This window comes from Euphorbia lathyris, chromosome 4 (assembly GCF_963576675.1).
Source record: "Euphorbia lathyris chromosome 4, ddEupLath1.1, whole genome shotgun sequence".
NCBI classification, from domain to species: Eukaryota; Viridiplantae; Streptophyta; class Magnoliopsida; order Malpighiales; family Euphorbiaceae; genus Euphorbia; species Euphorbia lathyris.
The window spans coordinates 73,303,804-73,318,560 of NC_088913.1; the positions used below are offsets into that span (position 1 = coordinate 73,303,804).

General features: G+C 37.3%; 1 protein-coding gene across 1 annotated transcript; it reads left to right on the forward strand.

The window, feature by feature from the left end:
* The first annotated feature begins 4,502 nt into the window (after positions 1-4,502).
* Positions 4,503-13,616, forward strand: LOC136226387 (uncharacterized protein At2g39795, mitochondrial-like). The gene is made up of 3 exons (XM_066014842.1): positions 4,503-4,897; positions 12,585-12,931; positions 13,013-13,616. The coding sequence occupies exons 1-3, from the start codon at positions 4,628-4,630 to the stop codon at positions 13,170-13,172; spliced, it is 777 nt and encodes a 258-aa protein (XP_065870914.1). The 5' UTR covers positions 4,503-4,627; the 3' UTR covers positions 13,173-13,616.
* Positions 13,617-14,757: the final 1,141 nt, after the last annotated feature.

The window sequence follows — 14,757 nt, forward strand, 5'->3', positions numbered from 1 at the left end:
CTCGGTCGTAGACCAGAGTTGCTTTTGAGCCATCTTACTCAAGGTCGCAGACCTGAGTTGCTTTTGAGCCATTTTACCCGCGGTCGTGGACCAGGGTCGCTTTTGAGCCATCTTACTCGCGGTCGCAGACCTGAGTTGCTTTTGAGCCATCCCATTAGCGGTCGTACACCGAAATTGCTTTTGAGCCATAACCAACGTACGCTGGATTCCGAGAAAAGAACATTCATCGATGGCCGTTCCAAAGGTGACGATGGAAGGAATCAGAGGACGACACCGGAACGCGCAGCACGAAGGTCAGGTATGCTCCCTCCTACTCTTTACGTGTCTTTTACTTTTATATGTTTTTCATTGCATGTGTTGCGTTAGCAAAAAACGTTTTCGAAACACACACATCACTGTCAAAATAAAAAAATAGGGGCAACTGTAGACACCGAGTCGGAGGACCTGTGACGAAAACCTGAAAACAAGACGGTTGAAGCGATTGATTCCGGAAGTTTTGAAAAAATATATAAAGAATAATAAGCGAAGGAAAATCGGCGGCACGGGACGTGCGCTCGGCGTCCGTCGGACGCACCGCGAGTGGCACGCTCTCGACGTCCGAGCAATGCCCGGGTCCGGTGACACGGTGCGCGCTTTCGTGGGCCGCTGAGCGCACGCGCCCGGTAGGGCGAAGCGCGCATTCGGCGGCCGCGACGTGTGAGCGTCCGGCGGCACGGAACGCGCGCTCGGCGGCCGCGGGGTGCGCACGCCCGACGGCGCGAGGCACGCCCCGAGGGCCGTCGGGCGGGCGCCCAACCACGTCGGGCAAACGCCCGACGAAGGTCGGGCGCGGGCGCCCAACCTTGCGTTGGGCGCTCGCCCAACGCCGTTGGGCGATCGCCCAACGATTGTTGGGCGGCCGCCCAACAAGGTTGGGCGGTAGCCCAACACAAGGTTGGGCGGCCGCCCAACCCCAATGGGCGACACCCAATTTCCTTTGGGCGTCGCCCATTGGTCCGGGGACCCGTTTGCCTATAAAAGGCACGGATCCCCATGCAAAAAAGGGGAGGAGGATTTTGGGAGAGACCTTTCTCACTCTAAACATTTTTAGAGAGAGAGTGAATTTTTTTGAGAAAAATATTTTTTTTCTCAAAAATTCCAAATTTCCTAAAGTTCAATTTTTACTAAATTTTCATTAAAAACGGAAGATCGTGGTTCGTGGAATCAATCGGCTTCGACTGTCATATACCGAATTTAAGGTATTATCCGAGGACTAGACTCTCTTTTATTTTATTTTATTTATCTTCCTCTCCTATTTATTTTTATGTTATAGTTTTTATTTATTTAGTTATTTATTTATGTTGTCACATTTTATTTAATTAGCGTATTTATTTAATTTTCATCTCGTGTTGAATAAAATTCGGTTTTGTTTTAAAATAAAAAACCTCGTTTTGATATCCCAATACGAACCGTGATCCGATAAAAAGGTAGTTCGGGTATCGAAAACATTGTAATTATAAGTTTTTAATTTAAAAGAAATTTCTAAATAATGTTTTGAAATAAAAAAAAAACGTCGTTTAGGAACTTCCGTTTTCGACTATGATCCATCTTGGGTAGTTCGGAAATCCAAAACGATTGAATTAGATTTAATTTAAAGCTTTTGAATAAATCTGGAAACATTTAGGAGTGCTGCTGTAATTTACCTATTCTGTCACTAAAGGCTGTTTACCGACGGATTTTCCGTCGGTAAATCTGCCAAAACGTAAAAAATGCCATTTCAGTCCCTTTTTCCTAACTTTTAAGCTTTTAATCTTTAATATATATATGTATAATTATGTAATATATGTTTTTCAAATTATTTTGGACCTTTAGCATATATAATTATTTGATAATATTTGTATACCATTTTTTATACTATTTTCTAAATATAAGTATAATTATGTATATGTATTTCATTTTTATTAATTTAGGCTATGTTTTAAATGATAGTTATTTGATATTTTGAGAAATAATCGATAGACATTAGTATATGTTATTTTTGGTATTTAAAACTATATTAGTTATGTATATATATATAGTGTTGGGATATTTGGGTTATTTTGTTGATTATTGAATGAAATTATTTTTGGGTAAATGTTATTTTCTTATTCATAAGATTTACTTATTATTTTCACATTTTTTTTTTTGTATAAATGTGTTGTACCTATTATTTTCATATACATATAGTTTCTTTTGTGTTAACTCTTACTTTCATATCTTCTTTTTTTTATTTAAATGTGTATATATATATATATGTCTAAATTATTTTCTTTATTCTTTTGGCCCATTCATGGGTCCATGTTCCAAATGAGTATTATTTGAGTGTGAATATTAGTTTAAAGGGGTTTATTATTATAATTATAATAAGTAGAGAATCCATTAAGGAAAAAGAGGGAAAATAAATCACAAAAATAGTTTTCAATTTAATTATTTAAACTAAAAGGTTTTTTAGAGATTCTTAATGTAAATAAATAGTGTTTTCTTGACATTTCAAATCGTTTCTTAAAACATCACGCTTTAAAACCTTAGTCCGTTCCAAACGACGGATTAAGCGAGCCTTGTAATTAAAATCGTTTTCATTGTAAATAATAGAGTTTTGAATCGTTTTCTTAAATGATTTGTACAAAATAAAATTGACTTGTATGTTTAACCACGTTTTCTCATCAAAGGTTTTTTATCTCAATGTTTTCAAACCCTCGAGTCGTTCCAACGGCGATTCAGGTAAACTTCATCAAACGGGGTTTTAAAACGCACCTAAATCATTCCAACGGCGATTAAGGTGCGAACCATGTAAATAAACTCGTTTTGGGGGAACAAGTTAGTGTAGAATAAACACACGACATGACTTTTAAATACGGTTGTAAATAAATCACTTCTTTCTCCCCCCTCTCTGTGTATGTATAACATAAATGGGTGATTCTTTACTAATATGGCTTTTCAATAATATATGCTCAAAACGGTTTCAAAAAAAGAGAAAGAAAAGGGTTTCAAATGAATTTTAAACTTAAAGAAGTATACGATTAGTCCGTTATCGCCTAACATGCTGAGTAGGAGGCCGGTGGTTCATAACCGGGCGATGTCGGGGTGCCTAGTAGCCTTTCTCCGGAAAGGAGCTAGCCTTCTCGGCTCGTACCTAAGTTTCCCGAACCCACACCGGTCTCCCGCAAGGGATCGGTGTTCATTTTCCCATTCGTGGGTGACGACTCTTCCATATCTCCGAGCTCCGGTCCTGCCGAGCAGCTTGATTCCACGATTGGTTGCTTTCGGCGCCAATCACGGCTTACGTCGCCATGAGGTTGTCCACCCCCCGGTCCGCCCGGGAGATTAGGCCGCGGCACCTCGTCTAACAACTGCTGAGTAATTTCTAACCCTTCTCTTGATATATATATATATATATATATATATATATATATATATATATATATATATATATATATGTATGTATGTGTTGCTTGTTTAAATTACTCAGTATATAATCTGTATAAGCCGACGCTGAGTAATCAGAGTGCTGAGTTGGAAGCTGACCTTAAGTGTTATTTCCCAACTCACAAGTAAAACAGTTCTAGTCAGCCTCTGACTGAAGCTGGCTTGCTTCGCGCTCAGCCTTACTGACCTAAACTGAGTTAAGTTGTTTAAAGAATTAAATTAAGTCAGCAATTAAGCGAAAAAGTTACATTAGTTCCTAACTCCCCCTTGGAACTAATTATACGGGACCAACAACCCTAACCCTAATCCTAATCAGGCTAGGTTACGGGCGGACCATAAATGGATCAGTAAATGGGTCAAAGCCCGTTTACTCCATTTATCCATACAAATAAGAATTATTATGAAAGTGCAATCCATCAATTTTAAAGTTTTTGATAGTGTGTTTGCGAATAAATTTACACTATTGTATTGCTTCATCATTAATAAGTTTAACTAAATATATTTTGAAAATAGAGAAGAGAAAATATGGATTGACATACAAATGGTGTGGATAATTAGATAAAAAGACAAACAATAAAAAAAATAACAGTTAAATTGGAGGTTAAAAAAACAGCAAAACAAAATGGCTAGATTACATATATAGTAGTTACTTTGTAAAATCTGTTTTAAATTTGAACTCAGAAAATGATTTAAAATGACAAAAAAAATTTATAATAAACTAGAAATAGTATTGCAAGTAATACTAACGATTCTTAATGATAGAGCAAAATCAAAATCAATAGAGATTGTATAAATATTTCACTTAAATGTCATATAGTTTTATGAGTTTATTTTCAAATTTCAAATACTATATTCACTAAATTCATTATATTGGTATTTTTTTTTGGTTACGGCTATATTGATATTCATAACATATAAAAAAAATAAGTTTTTTTTTCATGGTTTAACCGATAAAGTTTTTTTACTCTATGATTACTAAAATTGAATTAGTCAAATGAAATTTTAGCCTAAACAAACATCCTTTTAATAAAATAGATAACATCGGGCCAAATGTTGAATTTTACCAAAACAAAAAGAACCGTAAAAACCAGCTCGATTCCACTTCAACATGAAAATCTAAACCCTTGTACTGAGTACTGAGTCTTAAACCCTGAACCTCAACCTCAACCTGAAGAAGAAGAAAATGGCTTTGGCTGCATTTATCCGCAAATCAACTTGCAATTTAGTTCCATTATCGAGTCGGTTCGTTCGAGGAAGCAGCAGAAATCACCTCTCTGCTTTCTTCTCCGCTGTGAACCATCATGCCAATGGTTTTAGCCCAAAGCCCGCTGTGTTTCCATCTTTTCAATATTCTACGGCTGTTGATGCTAATAAGCCAAGTTCGGCTGAGTTGCTTCTCCGAGTCATCGATTCGGAAATTAAGGTGGCCGAGGAAACGGATGATCATGATCGGGTATATACGTTCCCCCCTTTTCTCGCATATGAACTTGTTTGTTTGCTTGGTTTGCAGATTGAAGGATTTGATTAATAATTATATAAGTTATGATTTTTTGCGTTAGGAAAAGCACTGTGGAACGGCGATTTTATTATGCTATTTTTCTAGTCCGTTGATTATTTTTGGCGTTTTCATTGGGCATTGATTGTGCCTTTAGCTGGTAGGGGAAGATGACTTGCAGACCATTAAGAAAATAAGAGGGAATATAAGAAAAATTAAGTTTTGAATATTGCAATTGAGCTTGATATTTTGGCTTGCAAAATGTTGTTTCGAGACTATCGGCATTGTTTAGACATACTTTTGAACTGTAACTGTTGTTTTGCTTGTACTGGCAATTTTTGAGGACTGAAGTTTTGGACTTGTGCCGCTCTATTTCCTTATAAGACTTCAGTTCTTGTTCCCGGTGTGTGGTGTACTTTTTTCAATCAATGCATCAGACCTCACGCTTCAAAGCCCATCTTGGGATACTCTTGAAATAAAAAAGGATATAGGTGTTTTTCCTTCATTAGGTCAATATTTAGTATTGCTAGCATCACTTTTTTTAGGTACTCCTTTCCACTACTCCAGTGCCCTAATGATCCTTCTCAATTGGCTTCAGATTCACCACCTCCTATCTAAACCCTTGTCTTGATCTTGCAATTGCACTTTCAAAAGTTTGATAGTCATTTGTGTAATCGTATATCCTCTTTTGATTCTTACCATGCTTTTTGTTCATCTTCTATGGCATTGTCAATGTCTTACAAAGTTTAGTCTTATAGAAGCTGGCTAGCTCTCATGCAAATGGGGCTTTATTATGATTGGGATTTTGTTTTTCTGCCACCAAACAAGAGGGCAACAGGATAAAAACGAGTTTCTAGAGACAAGATGAATCTCGATGGATTTGAAGGCTAGGTTGGCTCCCAAGGGAAATGCTCAAACATTTTGTAGGATTGCTATGAAACCTTTATTTTAGTTGCTAAACTAGTCTTTGTCATATTGTTTATTTCTCTTGTTGCATCCTGCAATTGGCCACTTCATGTACTAAATATCAAAAACTCGTCTTGAACTGCAACTATTGATTTTCTCTGCTTTGACTGACAATTTTTGAGGAATAGAGTTTTGGACTTATGTTGCTCATTCCTTATAAAGCTTTAATTCTTGCTCTCGGTATTTGGGTGTACTTTCTTCAATCAATGCATTAGGCCTCAAGCTTGAAAGCTCATCGTGGGCTACTCTTGAAATAAAAAAAGGATGTACGTGTTTTTCCTTCATTTGGTCAATATTTAGTGTTGCTAACATCACTTCTTTTAGTGACTCCTTTCCATTATTCCAATGCCTTAATAATCCATCTCATATTGTGGTTCATAATTATTTTCTTGATTGTGGTATGAGTTGGCATTTTTGCCTATGATTCTATAGCCACTTATTTCAGACCATGACTGACAACCTGTACCTTCTCAATTGGCATCAGATTCACCACCTCCTATTTTAACCCTAGTCTTGATCTTGCAAGTGCACTTTGAAAAGTCTGATAATCTTGTGTGTAATCTAATATCCTCTTTTGAGCCTTACCATGCTTTATGACCATCTTTTATGGCATTGTCAATGCCATTTACAAAGCTTATCATGCAAGAAAAAATGATGGTGCTTGAAGCACTGTTTATGTCTGTTTGAGAGATTTAGTGATGTTGTGATCAATGCAGTCAAAGGCGCCTGCCTATGCACAAATTACCTCCTCCTCCTCTTGACTTTGGCTTAAAGGAGGTGATGGAGTTGTGTTTTCTAAAGATGGACTACTAATGGATAGTGGGGGCTTGAAGATGCAGATGTGTGTGTGTTTGTTATCTCAAAAAGTACTAATGGGTAGTATAAGTAAATGCTGATTGGCATCGTAAATAAATTATAATAATTAATAGTATAATAATAAAATATGGAATAATAAATAGTGAAACAATTTTATACAATATAAATAAACATAAGTACTCTTGGCAGACACTCTGTGATAAATATTGAACACAATAGACAAATTGCAACACAATGCAAAGAGTATTTGTTATTTAGAATGTAAACTGAGGAAGCTTTAAATAGCTTTACAGTGAACAGGAATCCAAAAACAGAAACTAACGTATCCCACATATACAGGAAACGTGATTACAGCAAAGACCAAATCAAACTCTAACTTATTCCTAGTTTCTAGGAACTTATTGTTAACAGCAAAGACTACTTCAAACAAGAAGACACGTTAGCGAAGACTACTTCAAACAAGAAGACACGTTACTTAACAAAACTCTCCCCTAAACTAAACTTGCTTACAGCAAGTTAGTTTATACCCAAGCTGCTTCGAACACCAAGTGCTTCTCTAAGCTTCTCAAATTGATCAAGCTTTAACGGTTTTGTCATGATATCTGCAACTTGCTCATTCGTGCCACAATATTCCATTTTAATTGACCCATCATTTACAAGATTTCTTAAAAAATGAAATCGTACATCAATATGTTTGCTTCTCCCATGAAGTTTCGGATTCTTTACAAGTTTAATAGTAGAAGAATTGTCACAGAGAACCTTCACATAGTCAATTTTTGTACCTTCAATTTGTTTCAGAATTCTCTGCATCCAGACACATTGACACGCACATGAGGCAGCAGCGATATATTCTGCCTCTGTAGTTGACAGACTCACTACAGGTTGCTTCTTGGACGCCCAAGCTACAGCTCCTCCACTTAATACGAAAACATATCCTGATGTACTCTTTCGATCATCTATATCACCAGCATAATCACTGTCTGTATATGCCATTAACTCAGTTGTGCAACCTCATTTGTAAACAATGCCAAAGTCAGCAGTACTTTGAATATATCTCAAGATTCTCTTAGCTGCTAACATATGTATCTCCATTGGTTTTGACATAAATCTGCTTATGAGACATACACTGTACATCAAATCTGGTCTTGTGACAGTCATATATAGCAAGCTTCCAACAATCTGCTTGAACAAGGTTCCATTTACTTGAGTGCCTTCCTCCTCTTTTGATAGTTTGTTTCCTGGAACAATTGGATTTCTGACTCCATTGCACCCTTTCATCCCGAATTTTTCAAGCATTTCACTGGCATATTTCTTCTGGCTGATGAAAATGCCATTTACTCCTTGATGAACTTCCACTCCCAAGAAATACTTCATTTCTCCTAGATCAGTCATCTCGAACTCCTTCTTTATAGAGTTTTTGAAATTTTGTATCATAATCAAATCATTGCCTGTAACAACAAGATCATCAACATAGAGACTTATAATTAGAATCTTGTTGTTTTCCTGTTTTACAAACAAGGTAGGATCACAGCAGCTTCTTTCGAACCCTTCTTTGACGAAGTATCCTTCAATTCTACTAAACCACGCCCTTGGAGCTTGCTTTAAGCCATAAAGAGCTTTGTTTAGTTTGTACACTTTGTTCTCCTCTCCCTTAACTTCATAGCCTTGTGGCTGAGCGACGTAGACGTCTTCTTTGAGTTCTCCGTGCAGAAATGCGCTTTTAACGTCTAGTTGAAACAACTTCCAACCATTTGTCGCTGCTACTGCAATTACCATGCGAATGGTATCCCATCGTGCTACTGGTGCAAAGACCTCATTGTAGTCAATTCCCTTTTCTTGAGCATACCCTTTTGCCACGAGGCGTGCTTTACATTTGTCAATCTCTCCATTTTCGTTCAGCTTGGTTCGATACACCCACTTGACACCTATCACCTTCACTTCCAAAGGAGCCTTTACAAGTTCCCAAGTTTGATTTTTCTTTATTGCTTCGATTTCAAGATCCATTGCATCCCTCCATTTCTTCAATTTTGCTGCTTGTTCATAGAAAATGGGATCAGCAGATATACATAGAGCAAAGTTTTGTACCTCATCTTCGGAGAATCCTTCTCCACTTGTGTAATCTTCTAAGTAGTCAGGAGCTCTTCGTTCTCTGATTGAGAGAGATGAATTAGAGGTATTGTTGGGGCTGGAATTGAGTGAGTTAGAGCTGGAACTTGCTGAATTTGGAACATCACTGTTTGAATTTTCTGCGTCGTTATTGGAGGTGATGTCTTCATCCACATCTGCTGTATTTTCTTCATCTAAATCTGCTTCTTCTTTACTTTCATCTCCTTGATTGTGGGCTTCTTCATATTCTTCTCCCCAATCAAGTACATCAGTAGTCTCCTCTTTTGTTTTTGCCCAATCCCATCTTTCATCTTCTTCAAAGATGACATCTCTACTGATGGTTACTTTCTTTGTGAAAGGATTAATCAGCTTATATCCTTTGGACTCCACACTGTAGCCGATCAGGACTAATTTCTGACTTTTTGCATCTAACTTCAATCTCTTAGCATCAGGTACATGTACATTTCCAATGCAGCCAAAGACCCTGAAATATTCAATGTTAGGTTTCAAATCGCTCCAACATTCTTCTGGAGTTTTATTTTTCATTCCAATGCAGCCAAAGACCCTGAAATATTCAATGTTAGGTTTCAAATCGCTCCAACATTCTTCTGGAGTTTTATTTTTCACAGAGGCAGTGGGACTCCGATTGAGAATGTGACATGTCCACTTCGCAGCATCTGGCCAAAGCATTTTGGGCATTTGTTTTTCTTCAAGCAAGCATCTCACCATATTGAGGATTGTACGGTTTTTACGCTCCGCAACTCCGTTTTGCTGAGGCGTATACGCTGTAGTAAGCTGTCTTCTTATGCCTTGTGTTCTGCAAAATTCTGAAAATTCATTGGAGTTGAATTCTCCTCCTCTATCTGTTCTTAAGCTCTTTTGACTGTAGGAGGCAGGCGAAATAGGACCGCAAATGTCTGAGTGTATGAGCTGTAATTTCTTTGTGGCTCTCCAATTACTCTTCTTTGAAATGGCTACTCTGTGTTGTTTTCCCATCATGCAACTTGTACATTTTTTTGTTGGGGTTTTGAGGTTTGGCAGCCCTCGAACCATCTCTTTGTTTCCTGACATGTGGTTCGAACATCCAGAATCAAGAAACCAGATCCCTTTCCTTTTGTCTTGCTTGAGATCAACTTGCGCCATTAACAACATCTCATCTTCATCATCGATCTCGGCATAGTGAGCCCGTTTCTCTGAATTTTGACATTCATACTGAAAATGTCCCAAATTGTGACATTTATAGCATTTAATAGAAGATTTGTCAAAGAACGATCTGCCTCTGCCTCTTCCTCGACCTCTAAACGTGTCTCTGCCTCGTCCACTTCGGTCTTCATGTGTAATTTTCAATACTTGATCTTCTTCTACAGATCCTTTCATCCTTTGTTCGTGAATTAAAAGACTGCTTTGGAGTTCATCCACAGTTAAAACATCAACATTATTTGATTCTTCAATTGAACATACCACGTAGTTGAATTTTGGAACTAAGGATCGAAGAATCTTTCCTGTGATATCAGCTTCTCTGAGACTTTCACCACATGATTTCATCCTCTTGGCAATTGAGAGTGTTCTTCCAAAATAGGCATTGACACTTTCCCCTTCTTTCATCTTCAGAATTTCGAATTCAGTTTTTAGGGTTTGAAGTTGTGCTCTTTTAACCCTTGTTGACCCTTTAAATTTCTGCTTCATCGAGTCCCAAATCTGCTTGGATGTATCATCGTTCAGAATGGTTTCCATAATTTCTCTGTCAATGGCTTGATAGAGATAATTCTTCACCTTCTTGTCTTTCAATTGCTGTTCTGCAATAACTTTAGTCTCTGCTTTTGATGGCTCTCTTCCTGTTGGAATCTCTGTTATTCCATCTTCTACTAGGCTCCAGAATTCCTTTGCTCGAAGGAAATTCTCCATCAATTTTGCCCAATGTTCATAGAAGCCATCAAATTTTGGGATAGCTGGTTGCACAAAACCATTATTATTGTTGCTTTCTGCCATCTCTTCACACTCTTCTCTCGTGTTTCTCTCACACTCTTCTCTCTCAATCAGGCCTTACCAAATGATAAATATTGAACACAATAGACAAATTGTAACACAATGCAAAGAGTATTTGTTATTTAGAATGTAAACTGAGGAAGCTTTAAATAGCTTTACAGTGAACAGGAATCCAAAAACAGAAACTAACGTATCCCACATATACAGGAAACGTGATTACAGCAAAGACCAAATCAAACTCTAACTTATTCCTAGTTTCTAGGAACTTTTGTTAACAGCAAAGACTACTTCAAACAAGAAGACACGTTAGCGAAAACTACTTCAAACAAGAAGACACGTTAAGTGTGATGTCATGAAGCTATTCACTTTGTCTCTAGTCCAGTCTTACGTGATCAAACAATGCATAGGGAGATCAATTGTTATGTTGCAATAACGGTTGTTTTGTACCAAGCACGTAAAAAGGAGGTGGGGGTCACTAATATTCCTGCTGGAAATAGAGTTTGTTGCATTGGTAACAAGTAAGGCATGATTGACATTTATACATTACCTTGAGGGGGTAGTGTTATGCGCTAAACACATCATTTTAGGTATTATTTAAGACATTACATATATAGTAAATGTATACATAGCAGTAAGTAATTCCTGATTACTAAGACTCTTTATGTAACATATTTATGAAATCTGTTTCAAAAGTATTTGGACAGAAGTTACTGTAGTTTCCTAACCCGCTAACTAAAGTGAATAATTTAGATTTTGACTTTCAAGTAGCTGTACATTTAGCGATGTTAATTTTAAGTTTTTTGGGTTTATATTCTGTTTTGAAGAAGCTACAATGCTAAAGGGTAAGCCATGGATTGCTTCTTTTTTTGATCCTAGGTCTTTATTGATCTCTTCAAAATGATGTTGGAGTGCATGAGTTCTCAGTGGTCTAAATTTGAACTAGCATGCTTCATTAATAACACTGTTTTTGTCTTGTAAAGAGAATTGATTTATTATGAATTTGATAAAGGAGATCGGGGTTAATGCTCTGACTAGTAACCCGTGAAGTTGATGGATTTTAATTGCAACTGACTTTTATAGTAGAATACATTTTACCTGTGGGTTCTTATATTTGTATTGTGGACATTCATCCCAGATATTCTATAGAATTCAGCTGAACATTGTGTTCAGGACAAAGTAAGGGATGGTTTCTGTATGCTTTTTCCTCTGGAACCTCCAGTCTACCTGCATTAATAACGGGTTAGATCGGAAAAAGGGAGATTTTTCCTCCTAGGTAAATATTTTTTTGCGGAGAGGGGGTTATTTGGAACTCAAATTGGAGTAATTGTTTAGTTTAACCAGTGGCTATTCGTTTCTAAATTCAGTAAATTGACAAATTACCCTAATTGACTTTGTCTTCCTTGCATTTAAAACTGAAGACTGATATAAATTTTAAGGGATTTATTTTCTCCCAACTCAATGTATGGATATTAGAGCGCTTGATGCGCCGGTTAGGAGAACCGAAGAGTGGCAAAGGGATGTAGTGGTGAGGGGTAGGGGAAGACCTAAGCAAACTTGGAGGAGGGTGATCGAGAGTGATATGAGTTTACTGGGAATTGAGGAAAATATGGTAGTGGATAGGACGGAGTGGAGGGAGCGAATTTGTGTCGCTGACACGACTTGATTTCACGGTTTTATATGATGGTTCATGTTAGCCGACCCCGAATCATTTCGGGACTAAGGCTTTGTTGTTGTGAGAAGCATCATTTTTTTAATGTCATGTTCTTAATAGGATGAAGATATCCCAGAAGGATTCCCTTTCAAGATTGAAGATACTCCAGGACAACAAACCGTAACATTGAGTAGAGAATATGAAGGTGAACTTGTGAAGGTTGAAGTTCACATGACTGATCTTGTTACAGGAGAAGATAATGCAGCTGATGATGATGACGACTCGGATGATGTAGTGAAGCCAATGCGATCTACCGTCCCAATAATTGTATCAGTCTCTAAAAAAAGTGGATTTTCTCTAGAATTCCACTGCATTGCTTTCCCTGATGTGATTGAAATAGACAATTTGTCTGCCAAAAACCCGGAAATTTCAGAAGATAAAGTTGCTTACGAGGGACCTCATTTTCAGTAAGTTCGCTATTTGGTTTTAAATATGATGACTAAAATGAACTTAATAGTAACAAAGTATGTTGAAATGATTTTCTGCAGTGGTTTGGATGAGAAATTAAAGCAAAGTTTCCACAAGTACCTGGAGATGAGGGGTATAAAACCCAGTACGATCAATTTCCTACACGAATACATGATCAACAAAGACAGTCGTGAATACTTGGGGTGGTTGAACAACATCAAGAAATTTATCCAAGCTTAAGCTCTAAGCAAGGACAGATCTAGGAGGATCGGGAGGGAGCTTGAGCACCCACTGGTCACTGGAATACTTCATTGAACCTGTGTGTATGGAGCTTTAAATAGGTATTGGAAATACCCTTATCGGTGAATCTTGGATCCGTCGCTGTCTGCAAGAATACAATTTGTTATACAAAAGTTTTGAGTATGCTGATTATGACTACTAGCTTCTTTTGCCTTGCTCTTAAATTTCAACTGTCAACATTGTATCCTGATGCACTTGCTATAGTTTCTGTGTGAAGTCGGATCCCTAATTCTTTAAATATAAAAATAGGAAAGCATAAGGTTACAAGACTTTGTATGGTTATAGTTGCAGAGGTCTTGACAAGCTGCTGTTAGAAATTGGCAAAACCTATAGTTTGGCTCTATATTTGTCTTAATTTTTAAAAAGCCCGTTGGTTTTGTTATCCTTTATACTGTCAATCAATTATTAGATAATTTAGCCTCCGACTAATGGATTGTTAGGTTAGGTGTCTTATTGATATGGAGAATAACTAACTATTATTTGTCCAGTTTTCTGACCATGAATATAATTGCAAATCACTGTTTAGCAATCAGGCGCTGGCCGGGTTCCAAACTTTGATCGCTATGATGATCAAGTGCAGAAAATAGTTACTTGGGTGAGGTTTTAGGCTTGCTTATTGAGTAATGTAAAATGACCTTTTCATGACAAGATTGGAGAATTTAGTTGGGAAAGTTGATCATGTGGATCATATGATGGTAGAGCTAAAAGAGGGAAGTTTGCTTGTGTTTGTGTGTGGAAGGCGACATATCTAATCTCTATTATCTACATTTAAACTTCATTGCACCACTTACTGAGTTGAGTTTGAAGGTTTACATAGCATTACTGGAGAAAGTGTGCATTACTGGAGAAAGTGTTTGGCTTGATTGGTAAGTGAGTTGAGTATGAAGGTTTACATAGCATACTGGAGGAAGTGTTTGGCTTGATTGGCTAGGTTTTGATTTTTTTTCCTTACGGGTTTTACAACTCGGAATGTTTGTGGAGCAGTGAGTAAAACTAGCTGTGTCCATGTTAAAAATATTCTTAAAGTTATTCGAGCCTTTTCATTATCCGTTAGCTTGGGAAACTCCGAGTTTCTGAATTATGTACCTTCGAATCCTTCTAAAGATTCAACTAAGGCTGCAAGGAATTTTAAGGATGATGTTTGTATCTGGAATATGAAGGTCTTTGGTAACATTTTAACCAAAAAACAACTTTCTGTTGCATTTCCATAAAAGCTTTAAAGATGATCTACTATTTTTCTCGGAAAATAAGTTCTATCACTTGCAGTAGAATAACTTTGGTGCAATATGTTACTGGTGTTGCTGCAAATCATGTTATGCAATCAAATCTCCAGCTTGTTTTTGTGTTAAAGGAGTTGGTTAAAATGAACATATTTTCATTTGGGGAGGGAACGATGGTGAAACGAAACTTCATCTTCTTCCTTGGTCCGATGTGTGTGAATTGAAAGGTTTTGGAGTTGGGATTTGCTCCATTTGGAGGAATAATAAAGCTCTCCTTAAAAAGACCTGTGTCAATCATCAATTCA